Source organism: Lycorma delicatula, chromosome 3, assembly GCF_047948215.1.
Source record: "Lycorma delicatula isolate Av1 chromosome 3, ASM4794821v1, whole genome shotgun sequence".
In the NCBI taxonomy this organism is placed as follows: Eukaryota; Metazoa; Arthropoda; class Insecta; order Hemiptera; family Fulgoridae; genus Lycorma; species Lycorma delicatula.
Genome location: NC_134457.1, coordinates 99,922,164 through 99,936,351, shown reverse-complemented (window position 1 = coordinate 99,936,351; position 14,188 = coordinate 99,922,164). Strand labels below are relative to the sequence as shown.

At 29.3% G+C, this 14,188-nt stretch overlaps 1 protein-coding gene across 2 annotated transcripts in view; it reads left to right on the top strand.

Annotated features, from left to right (window-relative positions):
* Positions 1–13,779, top strand: part of LOC142321822 (targeting protein for Xklp2-like) — a 58,303-nt gene extending 44,524 nt beyond the window's left edge. For both annotated transcript variants that reach the window (XM_075360251.1, XM_075360249.1), the window contains exons 6-8: positions 187–348; positions 8,128–8,325; positions 11,782–13,779. In XM_075360251.1, coding sequence (XP_075216366.1) covers positions 187–348; positions 8,128–8,325; positions 11,782–11,970 — 549 coding nt within the window. In that variant the 3' untranslated portion in view covers positions 11,971–13,779. The remainder of the gene's footprint in view (positions 1–186; positions 349–8,127; positions 8,326–11,781) is intronic.
* Positions 13,780–14,188: the final 409 nt, after the last annotated feature.

Below are 14,188 nucleotides of genomic sequence, written 5' to 3'. Positions count from 1 at the left end.
TTTTAGTAAAAGATTTTAAACAAAAGGCAATAATTTCTGGGCTCTTTAAATCCGTAGAATTATTTCTTTTATATTCTATTATACATTGAATAATTAGAGGCAGGTTTATACTTAAGACATTCATTTCCGTATGTAGTGGAAGAGGAAACATAGGCATGTTATACTAAATATTTTTTTTTTCTGTAGATATTAGAAGAAGAAAAAAGGATGCATGAATTTCATGCTAACCCACCTCCGAATTTTATTCAGCCTTCTATTCAGTATCAGACTGTGTTATGCACTGACCCAAAACCACTGAAATTTAGAACAGAAGATCGTATACAGGAACGTAATAAAACTAAACATGAGGTAAAACTTTTATCTATATTTAATAATATATCTTGACATTCCTTGAAATTTATTTTTTTGTTTGCTGTATGTAGTTCAATCACTTTTTTTTAGAGAAAATTACTTTGCTGCTAGTTTTCTTTATGAGCATACTTAACAAGATAATGCACGTGGCAGACTACAATTAGAGAGTAAGCAATCTTTTAATTTTTTGTATCTCAATTTTATTTTTTTAATTTTTTATCTTTTTTTTTTTTTTTTTTTTCCCAACTGTAACATCTGGTTCAAGTAGACCTTGTACCAAATGTTACAGTTTTACAGTTATTGAAAATTTAAGGATTTAAGTTGGAATTTGGAGAATGAACCCAATTAACAAGGAAAATTGGATTTACTCAGAGCTTTAGCCAGTAATCTAGATGAAGTTTTAAGTAATCATCATTATTTTGGTGCTCTACTGAGTAAATAGTTTCTTATACCACTGTTGTCTTAGTTGTTTTTGTTCCACGTACCTTCTGTTCTTGCAAGAAAAAAAAGTAGTCCTTGTAGCATTTGACTTGTCTTCTCAGGTTTAATCTGTACTTTATAATAACACGGATCAAAAATGAGTTTGTTAAATGAGAGTGAATAACTGATATTTATAGTATTTTTGATGGTGATTTCAAATATAAAATTAGAATTTTTCTGTCAGGCTTAGGTTTTTTGTAACTGCAATTATTATTTTCAGGTAGTATCATCCATGAACTCCATAAGTGTAGCATTTTGTGACCATATTTTATTTATCAACCAAATAGCTTTTGTTTATTTATTGCAGTCCCTTAATTGTTGTCACGTTGATTTTTTAGACATAGTCATCTTGCTATTATTTACACTCTAATTAAAATGAACAAGAATGTGACTCATTCTTCCTATTTTCATCTTATTCTAAACATATCCACTCATTAGTTATTTCTATCGTCATTATTTTACTTATAAATTATTGTACAGATTAGAGAATTACTTTAATTCTCATTAAAGAATGAGTTCTTGTGTGTGTATCATTCAGTTTTGTAGCTGGCTTTTGTATTTGCAGGTATATGTTCAGTAAAATGAGTATGTTTATTAAATTATTGTGTTTTGTTTTAAGAAAATATTAGTTATTGTAACATATTAACAATGCTTCACAGTTGCATTAATCATCCAAACAATTTCTGCTACATATATGGTGAGGTAACATTATAAGAAATATAAATCCATTAATAAAAATGTCATATGAACTGTATTTTGGATGTAAATTAGGTGAACAGGACAAATCTTGGGCTGTTCATGTTTGCTGTGCTTCTTGTGTAACATTGTTGGCTAAATAGATCTCGTCGCATACAATTCCATTGGTTTAGAAAGAACCAAAGGTTCACATCACAGACTGTTATTTTTGTGTAATAAATATAACTGGGACAACAGCTAAAACTAGACATACTATAAATACCCTAATATTCCCTCTGCCATGCAGCCGGTTCCACATAGCCAAGAGCTTCCAATTCCAGTATCACCTGCAACATGGAACTTAGATTAAGATGAAAATGTTGAATCTTGTGTTCACTTATCAGACAATGAAGAAAGAGATCCAAACTTTGCAGAAAATAGATATACTATACGTCATTTAATTAAACAGAATTAAATGATCTGGTTCGTGATCTAAATCTATCAAAGAATCAAGCAGAAATACTGGCATCAAGACTGAAAGGATGGCATCTTTTACAACCAAATACTAAAATAAGTGCTTTTCGTGATGACAGTCATAATTTGAAAACTTCTTCTCAGTACAAAAACTTAGTACACTGTAATGATGTAGACTTTACTGGAAAATTTGGGACATATGCACCATCTTGACGATTGGCAACTTTTTATTGATTCATCAATGCTTAGTTTGAATGCTGTTTTACTTCATATTGGAAATAAATACCCATCAATACCATTAGCATACGTTATTCAGATGAAGGAGTCTTATGAAAATATGAAACTTGTGTTGAGCAGGATTCAGTATGAAAAATATTTATGGCGTATTTGTGGAGATCTGAAAGTAACAGTGCTTTTACTTGGATACACTAAATTCTGTTGCTTTTTGTGCAAGTGGGACAGCAGGATAGGAAAAACCATTACATAAAAGAGCAGTGGCCAAAGAGAGAGATACTGACTGTAGGAGGGAAGAATGTGTTAGTCAGGAATTAGTAAAACCAGAAAAAGTTTATCTTCTGCCACTACACGTTAAGAAGCTAGGTTTATTCAAAAATTTTGTGAGAGCAATAGATTGTAATGGTTGCAGGGTTTCAGTTTCTAAAAAACAAATTCCCTGATATAAGTGATGCTAAAATAAAGGAAGAAGGTATATTTGTTGGACCACAAATAAGAAATCTAATGAGTGATCTGGTGTTTAAAGAATGATTGAATAATTTGGAGGTTGCTGCATGGAAATAATTTCAAAATGTGGTAAACAACTTCCTTGGAAACCATAAGGCCAGTAACTACAGAGAACTTGTAAGTGACACCTTCAGAACAACAAAGAACTTGGATGTTAACGCCCAAATAACAGAGAACTTGGGTGTAACATGTTACTGAAAATCCATTTCTTACACTTACATTCGGAATTTTTCCCTAACAATCTCGGCACTATCAGTGATGGACGTGGAGAATGCTTTTACCAGGAGATATCTACAATGGAAACATGATACCAGGGAAAATGGAACCATAAAATGTTAGCTGACTATTGTTAGAATCTAAAGAGGGATCTACCAAGCAGAAAATCCAAAAGAAATAGATTTTAGGTGAGTGCAAATGTATTGTCATATTATGTTTACCAAACATTTTTTGTTTCAAAAGAAATTTCATAAAGAGTAGTATTCTACCTTCACTGTAATGTAATTGTAACACTCACTTTATTTGGCACTCAAACTTTTGTACTTTTGCATGGTACTAAAACTTTGATATATTTACCCAATTAATGATTTATGTTACATTAACCAATTGATATTTTTTAAGCCATGTGTAGTCATCAGACTTTAGAAAGCATAGTACATAGATGTGTAGTAGTTCTACCTGGTTGTCTGAAGTAGTGTTGGTATTACTAATAGTACAGTAGAAGGGATAGTATACCACCATGATGTCATAGATGGCAAATAGCCATTTTGCTTTGTTATAATTTGTATTTTTTCGTTTCCATATTTTACAAAAAATATTTTTCAGAACTTAATCACAGTTTTTTTCTTTTTATATACTATTTTCTCATTCACTTACTTTTTTAAAAGTATTTTTCTAATCTTCTTTATTCCTTTCAGAAAATAACTGAAGAAAATGTTAAAACACATTTGTCATGTTAATACGTATTTGTTCATGTGTATTGATATTTCTCATTCCTTTCCATTGATTCAGCAAACCATCTTCATTGTACATGTCACTTGAACTTTCAAATATCTATGAATAAAAATTAAATTTCTATATATTTATTATAAAGATAGTAAAAGTTAAGCTTGTTAAATTATTCACGTGCAGCATGTTGGATAAGATTTTATTAATTTGCTCTTGGGTCATTCCGTGCCATACCAATAAGGTGGATAGCCATTCACAACCCCACTCACTAGAATTTTCATGAAATTTAGTATGAGTTAACTGTTGGAGTTATGAGAAAATACTGAATTTCAGATCTCATCTTAACTATTTTATTTTTAGAGCCCTTCAAATTTGCTGGAAAATGGCAAATTTTGACTTGCAGCAATAATGTTAGATCAACGTAACTTTGCTATTTTTTAAGGTAGACTGATAAACTTGGACTTATTTTAAAGCTTATTTAATGCTCTTTCATTTGATATATAACAAGCCTATATTTACCTAAAATTTTATTCCAGTCTTTGACTTTTGACATTATATTTCAGAAAGGTCTTCAATTTTCAAAAATATTTTTATGGTCTTCAATTTTTTATGAAAAATATATTTTATTCATCATTGTGTTATAAAATAGCTGTGTAAATTTGAAACTGGGACTGCATTAGGATCAAGAGAAAAAAAATGTGTATCAGTGTTTTTACAAAAAAATCTTTTTTGTGGGGTTTTGAGGTGTTTAAGTACTTAAATTCTTGTGGGCTGAACTTGCAAAAAGAAACTAAAAGTAATGAGGTGATATGTTGCTCTCAAAGTTTTTAAAAAATTTTAAAACTGTAATTGAACTCAGAATCTTTGTCACATTATGTGACTGCTGAAAGTTATTCATTTGTACTACAAGATGAAGCCCAAGGGTTTCACTGGAACAATTAACAGATACAATTCATCCTTTCGCTGTTGTTTATTTTAAAAGCCAAGAAGAATTTGCAGACACTTTAAATGATAATTTAGTTATGTCTGACTGCCTTAATTATGACACAATATCAGTTCATCTTTTTCAGAACAAACCAATTCAATTTTTAAAAGAAAATTATAATGTTGTGAATAACTAATTTACTTCTCAGATGACTCAGCAGCACAACATTAAAAATCGTAAACATTTTGTGAATTTAACGTATCGTAAGGATGATTGGTGCAGAGGCAGAATGGTACTTCTTTGCCATATCACATGGCAAGAATCAAATGATGAATATTAGAAAGAAGAAAATTCAACATCTCAATTAGCAAAAGCAGTGGTGATCTTAGGTACTCAAAAGTTGTTGCATGCTTTATTACCGGTCTGGAAAGGATACCTTAAAACAAAAATTATTTCAGAAAATGTAAAATATGAACAACATAAAGTTTTGCAAGAAACAGAAGTTGGTTTTCCTGAAATTTCTGATGTAAAAGGTTTTGTCATGTGTATTTATAATGGTGTGTGGTGGTTGGCTTGTGTATTATCTACAAATGAATCGACAGAAATGGAAGTAATTTTTCTTCACCCTCAAGGTCCATCTCCTTCTTTTGTTTTTCCAGCACACATTACCTTGTCAGGATATAATTACCAGGAGCAAATATTACCTTGTCAGGAAGTATCAATGAAAGTTAATCCAAAAACTGCTACTGGTCGTACATATACATTATCTGAAGGTAAAACTACTCTGGCAAATGAAAAACTGACATGCAAATAATCAGGTATTTCGTATAAGCACATAAACCCTCTTTTAAAATTTAATGTTATTGGTATAATTTTTAAGTAGTAATAATTAAAAGCCAATGCAAATATCGGATTACATTTGTTAAATCATTATTATAAAAAATTATTTATATTAAGAAACGTTACTTTGAAAAGTTAATCGGTGCATTAGCATTAATCAGTACGTAAGTGCTGTTGATGTATTTTATCAGACTATTGTTAAAATTAATACAAATTAAAATACTTATTTAAAATAACAGTTGCTGGAATGAAACAGTTAATTTAAGAATGTATTAAACTTTAATTTGGAATTTTTATTGATTTGCCTTATTGTTTGTATAAAATTTTAAGGTGGTCAAAATGTCCAAAATGATAAACCCCACAACTGTAATTATTTAAAGACATGTATTATTATATTTTAATTATTAGTCATGCAATTATTATTTATATTATTGTAGCTTCTTGTATTAGGAGAAGTGAGTCTTGATAATTATACCGGATGCCCTTAAAAAGTGAGGCCAAGCTGTAGGAAGTGATTCTATTTAACGTACCGAAAAGAAATTTCCAGTGAACATAAGCCCGAAAACGCATATTTTCTGTCTGTCTGCCATTTTGTGTTTATTGAGAAAAAAATTATTTTTGAAGAACATTTGGAGATAATGCCATTAAATTTTGTAGTTTATTTTAAACTAACATTTTTTAATAGGAAAAAATGATAATCTTCATTGATAAATGTCAAAATGGTGGTTTCAATTTTTTGATTTTAAATAAGGAATTATTAGATTTATCAAATTGTGTTGTATTATAAAAGTTATGAAGCATTCTTTTGTGAACAAAACAACACCTTATTTGTCAAAATCTGACAACAAACAACAGAGTTATTGCAAAAACTTGACCTCAACTTATATGTACAAGACCTCGCCATTCTGATCTTTTCTCAACATACCATTTCCACATAACCATTCCATATTACCAATTCCGGAGTTACTTTTTAAGGATAGATGATTCTTTGGTATGTTATTTATCAAATAAAGTATTTATCAGATTTTACTTATTTTCCTTATTTAACAAATCATTGAGCATTCTTTTTCTCCTTATTCATTACCTATCTATCACCTTCTTTAATTTTTCAAAAACTTACTTGCCATTTTTCCACTTCAGTCATTCATATTTTTTTATCCATATGCAATGTAAGGTTCATTAGACTTACCTAATAATAATTTATATATATATATATATATATATATATATATATATATATATATATATATATGTCTATACAGAACTCTGTTCTGGAGATATTTCTGGTTCTAGATTTTTTTAAAAATAGGCATAATTACATAGATTTTCATTTCTATTCTGAACTAGAAATAGTTGACAAATAGATCAACAAACTCAGTATATTGCCCTATGTGTTTGTTACAAGTAATAGTGACTCCTATTTTTCAGATATGTTAAAAAAAAAAAATATTGTCAATACTAAACAAGATTTCAAGTTGAAAAATATAATTTTATTAATCTGAAAATGTTTTTGTTCAAGGACTAAAGGTACGGAGTACTATCTATTGTAAAGTTTACTGAGATACAGATATTTAAAGAAAAAGAATAAAATTTCCCCAAATTATATTTTGAAAAATAGTCACAAATCTAAAAGTTATTTGTTAGAATTATGTACAGTAATAATAAGCCTTGAACAAGCATATACAATTACAGATTTAATTTGAGCTAAAAGAAAAAGCAGTAAATGTAATCCAAATGAAAGATCACTACAAACAACAGCACAACCTCACAGTCAATGTTAAATAAAGGGATAAATATTTTTCATTTACATTGCCAACTTAACACAATTACAAAAGCTTGATCATGAAGAATTTTTTTCAAAATAAACATAACAAAATTTTAATTTTACAGTTTTATATTTATGTACTTCAGCATAGGCTGTTGGCTACTTCTCCCCATAGATAGCTACTCATTCTGTACCTAAATTCATCCCCTTATCTTGAACATCAGTGGTAAAATCAAAGATTAAGAGATCATTGGCAGTGATGTATTAAGTTTTTATTATTTTTCAAATACTTATTTATTTAAAATCAGTGAGTGCCTTGATTAATAGTTATTACTAAGCATGCAAGAAAAGTAGTACCCACCATAATTTATTTCTTGGGTCTTCAGGAACCAGCTTACTAAATATTGGCTGTTGACTTTTATTCCTTGCTTTTTGGTAATTCATTCATTGAGATTTGTTAAACATCTTGGAACTGTCAGACTGTAAAGATATGCCAGTTTTCACCTCACTTGCTACAGAAATCTATGTAATAGAAGACAGGAGTGTTAGAGCGAGTATGGATTATCTTCTTTTTTTTATTTAAATTATTCATTGTTATTTTATTTAATATAAAATATTTATTATAGGAACTTAAAGAAATTGATGGCATTTAAAGATGATTTAAGAAATATCTTGGCCATTGAAAGATTGACTAAAACAGCAGCAAAAATGCAAATTTTAATCATTTTATTAATTTGTTATACCAGTAAAATAGCTTTCATATTTTTTTGTTTATTTTTAAAGCCATTATTTTAAATTGATACCTGGAATTTTTATTCTGTTCAGATTTCCAGTGAATATGAAGATTATGTTATATTTTGTAGCATGTGAAGGTGAAACTGTACTGAATCCTGGTTTTCAGAAGGATATATATTTTCAATTTTTGTTTTAGGTACAAAAGCAGCCAATTTTTAAAGCTCGTCCAGCTACAGTATTACAGAAGCCTCCTTTTGAACCTAAAAAAGGTGAATATCCACTGACCGATATAACTGGCTTTCACTTAAATACTGAAGAGCGTGCAAAGAGACGAGAAGAGTTTAATTTGCTTATTAAACAGAAGGAAGCTGAACTAGAATCTTTAAGACTACAGGTAATTATTTGGAAGTTTTGTATATGTGATTTTATCTTTATATAAGGATGATATCAAATTTAAGTTCTGCACACAAACTTTGCTATTTGCATGGTTGGAATGAAAATTCAATTGCAATAAAGAAAGTATTATTACTGATTAAAAATTACAAGATGATAACTTTATATCTTTTACCAATTTGCTACCATGGATGTGAACGTGTGAAAACATGCTGCATATTCAGCTACCCAGGAGAATTAAAACAATTTAAAAATAGTGATTTCAGTTTTGCAATTATGCTACATTTATTTTTTTCTGTGCTTATTCAAGGTGCTTTCATGTTAGAGTCACTGCTCTACTATGTCTATTCGCTATTACATATTGGTTGAAAAGAAGTTTATATTAACCTGATTTATTTTATATAAAGTAAATAGACAAATGTATTTTTATTGCTTGCCTATTTAAAGCAAGGTCCTGTGGCCTCATTGGGTCTTATGTCATCATTTTAAATGAATCATACATACACAATAAATCTCCTGGGAATAGTTAGAAGGTTTAGAGTCACTTAAACTAGAGTTTTGTATTAATTTAACAAATAACTATTTATTTTATTAAAATTTCTTATGATGGTTATTTCACAGAATATATTTAATGGTGCATTAAATAAAGCTGCTCTCATTGTTTTCAATTGAAATCTCAACAAAAACCAGTTGCTTGTAAAATTTCTCCAAAATCTACAGCTGGAAAATTTGATAAATATAATTCTTATGACCACCAAATATCTCTATCACAATAGGCACCATTACTGAGACTAGTAGGGATTTCTTCCTTAGCAAAACTGTTAGTTTAAGTCATTATCTTAGTGAAGACATGAAAGTAAAGTCAACCGACTTCTAAGTACATTTCATTCAGAATGGTTTGCTGTTTGACCCTCTTCAACATATTTATAATTTTTTTACTTGCTTACAAGCTCAAGTGCTCCAGAAAGTCACCTTGCCAGATCGTACAAATAGTTACATCTATACAGTCAACAGGTCATAAAGGATAAAACTAAGAATGCTCATAGTTAAAAATTTGGAAAAAAATAATAGCAAAATATTCTGTTTTATCCTCTGGCAGTCATTTTGTTTCTGTTTGCTTTTAAATGAACTTTCAACCTGTTCCTAATTTAAATGATGAAATCAGGTCATAGATGCACCTTTTATCATTGTGAAATGAAGTTGTACTAAAATTTTTAGGACTTTAATTAAGGGGCAGAATTAGTAATTTATTATGGTTTGTGACCAGAAAAATCAAATAAAATAGATCACAGAACCATATCTGCAATAGATTTTGAGAAATATGAGGTGAAAACCAATAAATTAGGGGGAAAAAATCCTGTTTTTTGTTTGACACAATAATTTTGTTAAATGGGTAATAAACACGTAAAATTTTTAAACAAAATGTGTAGAAAATTTAATTTTGTAAGGTAAGTTAAATAAAACAAAGAAAGGTTAGGGGAATTCAAATTCTATTTAGAAACAGTAACTAGACCAAAGTGCGACCAGTTTATAAAAAATGTTCAAAAATGAACCAACCATTTTCAACACACTTCTGTACTGCTTTTGTTGCTCTTTTTAGTTCTTCAGGGCAATCCTTAAGTTGCTCAATCACATTCGTAATGCAGACAATTAATTCGTCATGAGGTTGTATTTTTGTTTTCAAAAATTATTTATATATTTGTTTTTTCAAAAATCAAAAAGTTAGATCAGGCAATCATGGTAGCCAGGAATGTGAACTTCCACGACCAATCCATTACTCAGGGAATGATGTTTTAAGTGAGTGGAAATGGCGCAGAAGTGGTGAGGCATACCATTGTGCTGAAAGTATACTTTGCATCTCAGTGCTAGAGGAACATCTTCAAGCAGCTGCAGCAATTCTTGAAGAAAATGCAAGTAAACCTCAGCATTTAAGCGGCCAGGTAATATGAATGGTCCATATGAAGGCCCCATCATACATTGACGCTAAATCTGTATTCCACCATTTCATGAGGATTTACTTCTGCCATGTTTGCTCATTATGTAAGTTTGTTGACACCAACTTGAGTGAAAATTACCTCATCGGTAAACAAACATACTTGTAGAGTTGTTAATTTGTATTCCATCAGTTGCAGAACTCCAAGCAAAGTGGACTTTCACTTGGGTGTAGATGTTGAACTGGCTGTTTATGATAAGGATAAAACTTGTTTTATTTAAGTGTCTCCCAAACTATCGAATGCAAAACTCTAATCTGCTTTAAAAGATGTTGTGTGCTGACACCAGAACTGCGCTGAATAATAATAATTTCATCAGTAACAGCATCATGTTTGATAGATCATTCTTCATAGCTGGTACTAAACCAGGTATTGAACCTGTTTCTCAAAGATTGCGAAAAATTGCTTTGGGATCTGGAATCCTGTGATTGGGAAAAAATATTTCATTTTCTACTACAGCATCTGTAGTATTACTGTTAACACACACCCAAAATGAATACATATCCTCTGTTGTATTCAATATTCCTTATTCCTCTGTTGTAAATAAGTAGAACATTATTTCAATGGCAAACATTAAAACTAAAATTCACAGAAAACCTTTTTTAACAACAGCACAGTTCACAGTACCCAATTTACATCCTTACAGAATGATTTAAACACCGATACTGTAATAGCATTGTTGATCAGCTGTTGTTATTTTATTGCCAACTTTGAAAAAACAATTTTTCAAATAATATATTGTATTACTGTCATTAATAAAAAAATTATTATCCAAGTAATTTTTATTTTACAATTGTTTAAATTCCAGTTTTTTTAGTAGCAATTTTTAACAGAAAATTTTGTTTTCACAAATCTTTCACGTCACCAAAAAAGAATTTGGTTTTCATTTACATTAAATAAGTTCTTTTTGACTAATGTATGTATTAATACTGTTTCTAAATAAAATTTTGACATTTTCTTACCTTTCTTTGTTTTATTCAACTTATCTCACACCTTTTTGCTCAAAATTAAATTCTCTACAAGTTTTATGTGTTTAACAAAGTTACTGTATGCCTAACAAAAAAAATAAGTATGCCCAGTTTATTAGTTTTCACCCCAAATTTATCAAAAACTACAGCAGAGTCCTATTTTATTCGATTTTTTAGGTCAAAAACCAAAAGAAATCACTAATTCAACCCTTTAATTAATGTCCTAAAAATTTCACTGGGCTAGCTGAAATCTGAGTGAAATCTTTCACTAGCAGCCTTTCACTTGCAAATGAAGTATTTTAGGGCATATGTTTATATGAACATTTTCCATTATTTTCATAAGTAGAATAGGTTATGAAAGTCCCAGGAGAACTTCATTGTATATGTCTACAGTATTACCATTTGTTGTTATTTTGGATCTGTTTATTTAAGTATGGATCTATCTTAAAAAGTAGTGATTCGTTTTAAATTAACTTTTAATTTTATGCTTTTTTATAGCGCAGGAAGGAAGAAGAGGAACAGTTAGCAAGAGAAATAAGAAAGTTGAGAAAAGAAATTGTACACAAAGCAAACCCAGTTCCAGATTTTAAGCCTTTGCCTCCTATTTTGTCATCTGCTCCATTAACTATACCACAGAGCCCTAACTTTGCTTCACGTAATCTTACACATAAACCACATAAACATTAAGTAATTTTAGTGCCTTTAACATGTTATTAAGCAAACATGTTAAAGTTGTTATATATTTCAATTTGTGTCAGTGGATAAAAATAATTTTATGACTTTTAATTTTATTTTTAAGATATATTAACACAAAATATTACATGTGCAACTCTTGTACTATAATCTTCCTTTCGTGTACTGTAATGAAAAGGGCATTTTAGAAATATTCAAATGTATTTATAGATAATTTTAAATTATTTTTATTTTTTTAAGAATTATTTTATTTTAGATGTTTCTATGTACTCTATATTTAAACAAAATTTGTGCATATTTATTTCTAATAGAAGAAATTAAATTAAATATTGTTTCAATATTGGTACAATTGCATCAATAATCTAACTTGCAGAATATAAAATTTGTTAAAAATACCATCCACTAAAATAATTTTTTACCATTCACTTTGTAAAACTGAAGCAGCTATCTCTGGCATGGCACCTAATATCTTGCTCTGTCATTGGCCATTCTACGGCATTTAACAGAGAACTAGCTAGCTAACAGTGGAGAAAGGATCACAGGTTAGCAGCAGGGACTTTGTGATGAAAACTTACCAACTTCTCAACTGTCTTAAGAAAGATAGCAGTCATCATTTTGAAACTGAAGATTATGTGAAACACATATATACATTAATTAATATAAACACATATACATATTTTGCTTTGCCTAACAGAGTAAAAAACTTTTATCCAAAAAATTGGAAAGTTCATTTACCCCTAACTGTACCACAAAGATAAATTACCTAAAGGTCAAGTTAAAACAGGGCCTTTTTTGTTTCACTAAAAAAGAAAGTTTGAATGAATCCATTACTTTTGGACATGACAATAAAGTCATTCAGAAAACTGCTTTAAAAAATAAGTTATACTTTCATATTGAACAACCACCTGGCCTTGCATATCAAATATAAATATTAAGTTAATCACCATACTGACTAAGTATGATCATTGTGTAGAAGCCTTATTTTCTTTTAAAGTAAATAATGCTTCTAATCACATGGACATTGCAAGTACTGAGGTTTTGTGATGAGAAGGTGCATTAACTATATCAGACAATGGAAAAGGCTTTAAAAAATGTTGCAATTATCTCATTTTTACTGGTATTGATTACTTTTAAGAATAAATAAGTACATATTCCTTTATAAATTGATAAATGCAGTTTATGTCTGAAATATATTACCGCAGTGTAAGCATCTTAATTTCTGGTTTATTGTTTCACTAGTTATTGGATGTGTTCTATTATATATATCTGTTACAATATCAGAGAGTAATCAATCCGTTCAATAATGCTATAGCTATATTTTTTTAATTCATGACACAGAAGATATGAGTTGACTATTTACTAAACGCATTACTGTTGGAAAATAAATACTTGTAGATTTTGTGACAGTGGTTAATGTTTATTCAACATTTGCTGTTGAGTAATTTTTTTTTGTCTGTTTAAACATTTTTTAAACCTTATTTATAATAAGATGGTCAAATTTAAAATCACTCACATTAGTCAAATAGAGAATTATAGAATAAGACAAGGAATGTCTAATGACACAAATGGGCAGAGCTGTGATTAATTTATTTGCTATTTATGTATTCAGTTTTAATTGAAATAATTTTTAATATAAATATAATTTATTAAGGATCATCTTTCAATAAAACAATATTTTTCAAATATGTACATAATATTTATAAAAAATATATATACATTTATTTGTCACAGTTAAGTAGTGGTTTTTAAATTGGCTTCATGTGTGTTTTTTCATAGATTATGAAAGTATTAAATATCCATTAGCATCATTCAATAGTTGGTGTTATTATTTCATCACGTCTTAGTTGAAAATCACAATGTCCATTTACACATTCTGTTTTTATAACTATAATACTTAATGAAGCTGCTGTTTGGGGTAAACAATGATTAGTTCGTTTTTTATCATTTATAATGTTACCCTGGTAAGTGTATTAAGCAGGAAGCCCTCTTACTTGCATTTTGTATGCTCGAATTACTGGTTGCACTTAAGCAATCAAGAATTGTTAAACATACATGTAGATCATGTAGTTTAATTGGTACATCTAATCAAGATCCATTTTATTAGCAGCAGTAAATTTCACTGGATTCTGTTTATACTGTGCACATATATCAATGAATTGCTACTGCATAATAAGCTGTAAACAGTGGATACACCATTTTGAAGGATTAGGAG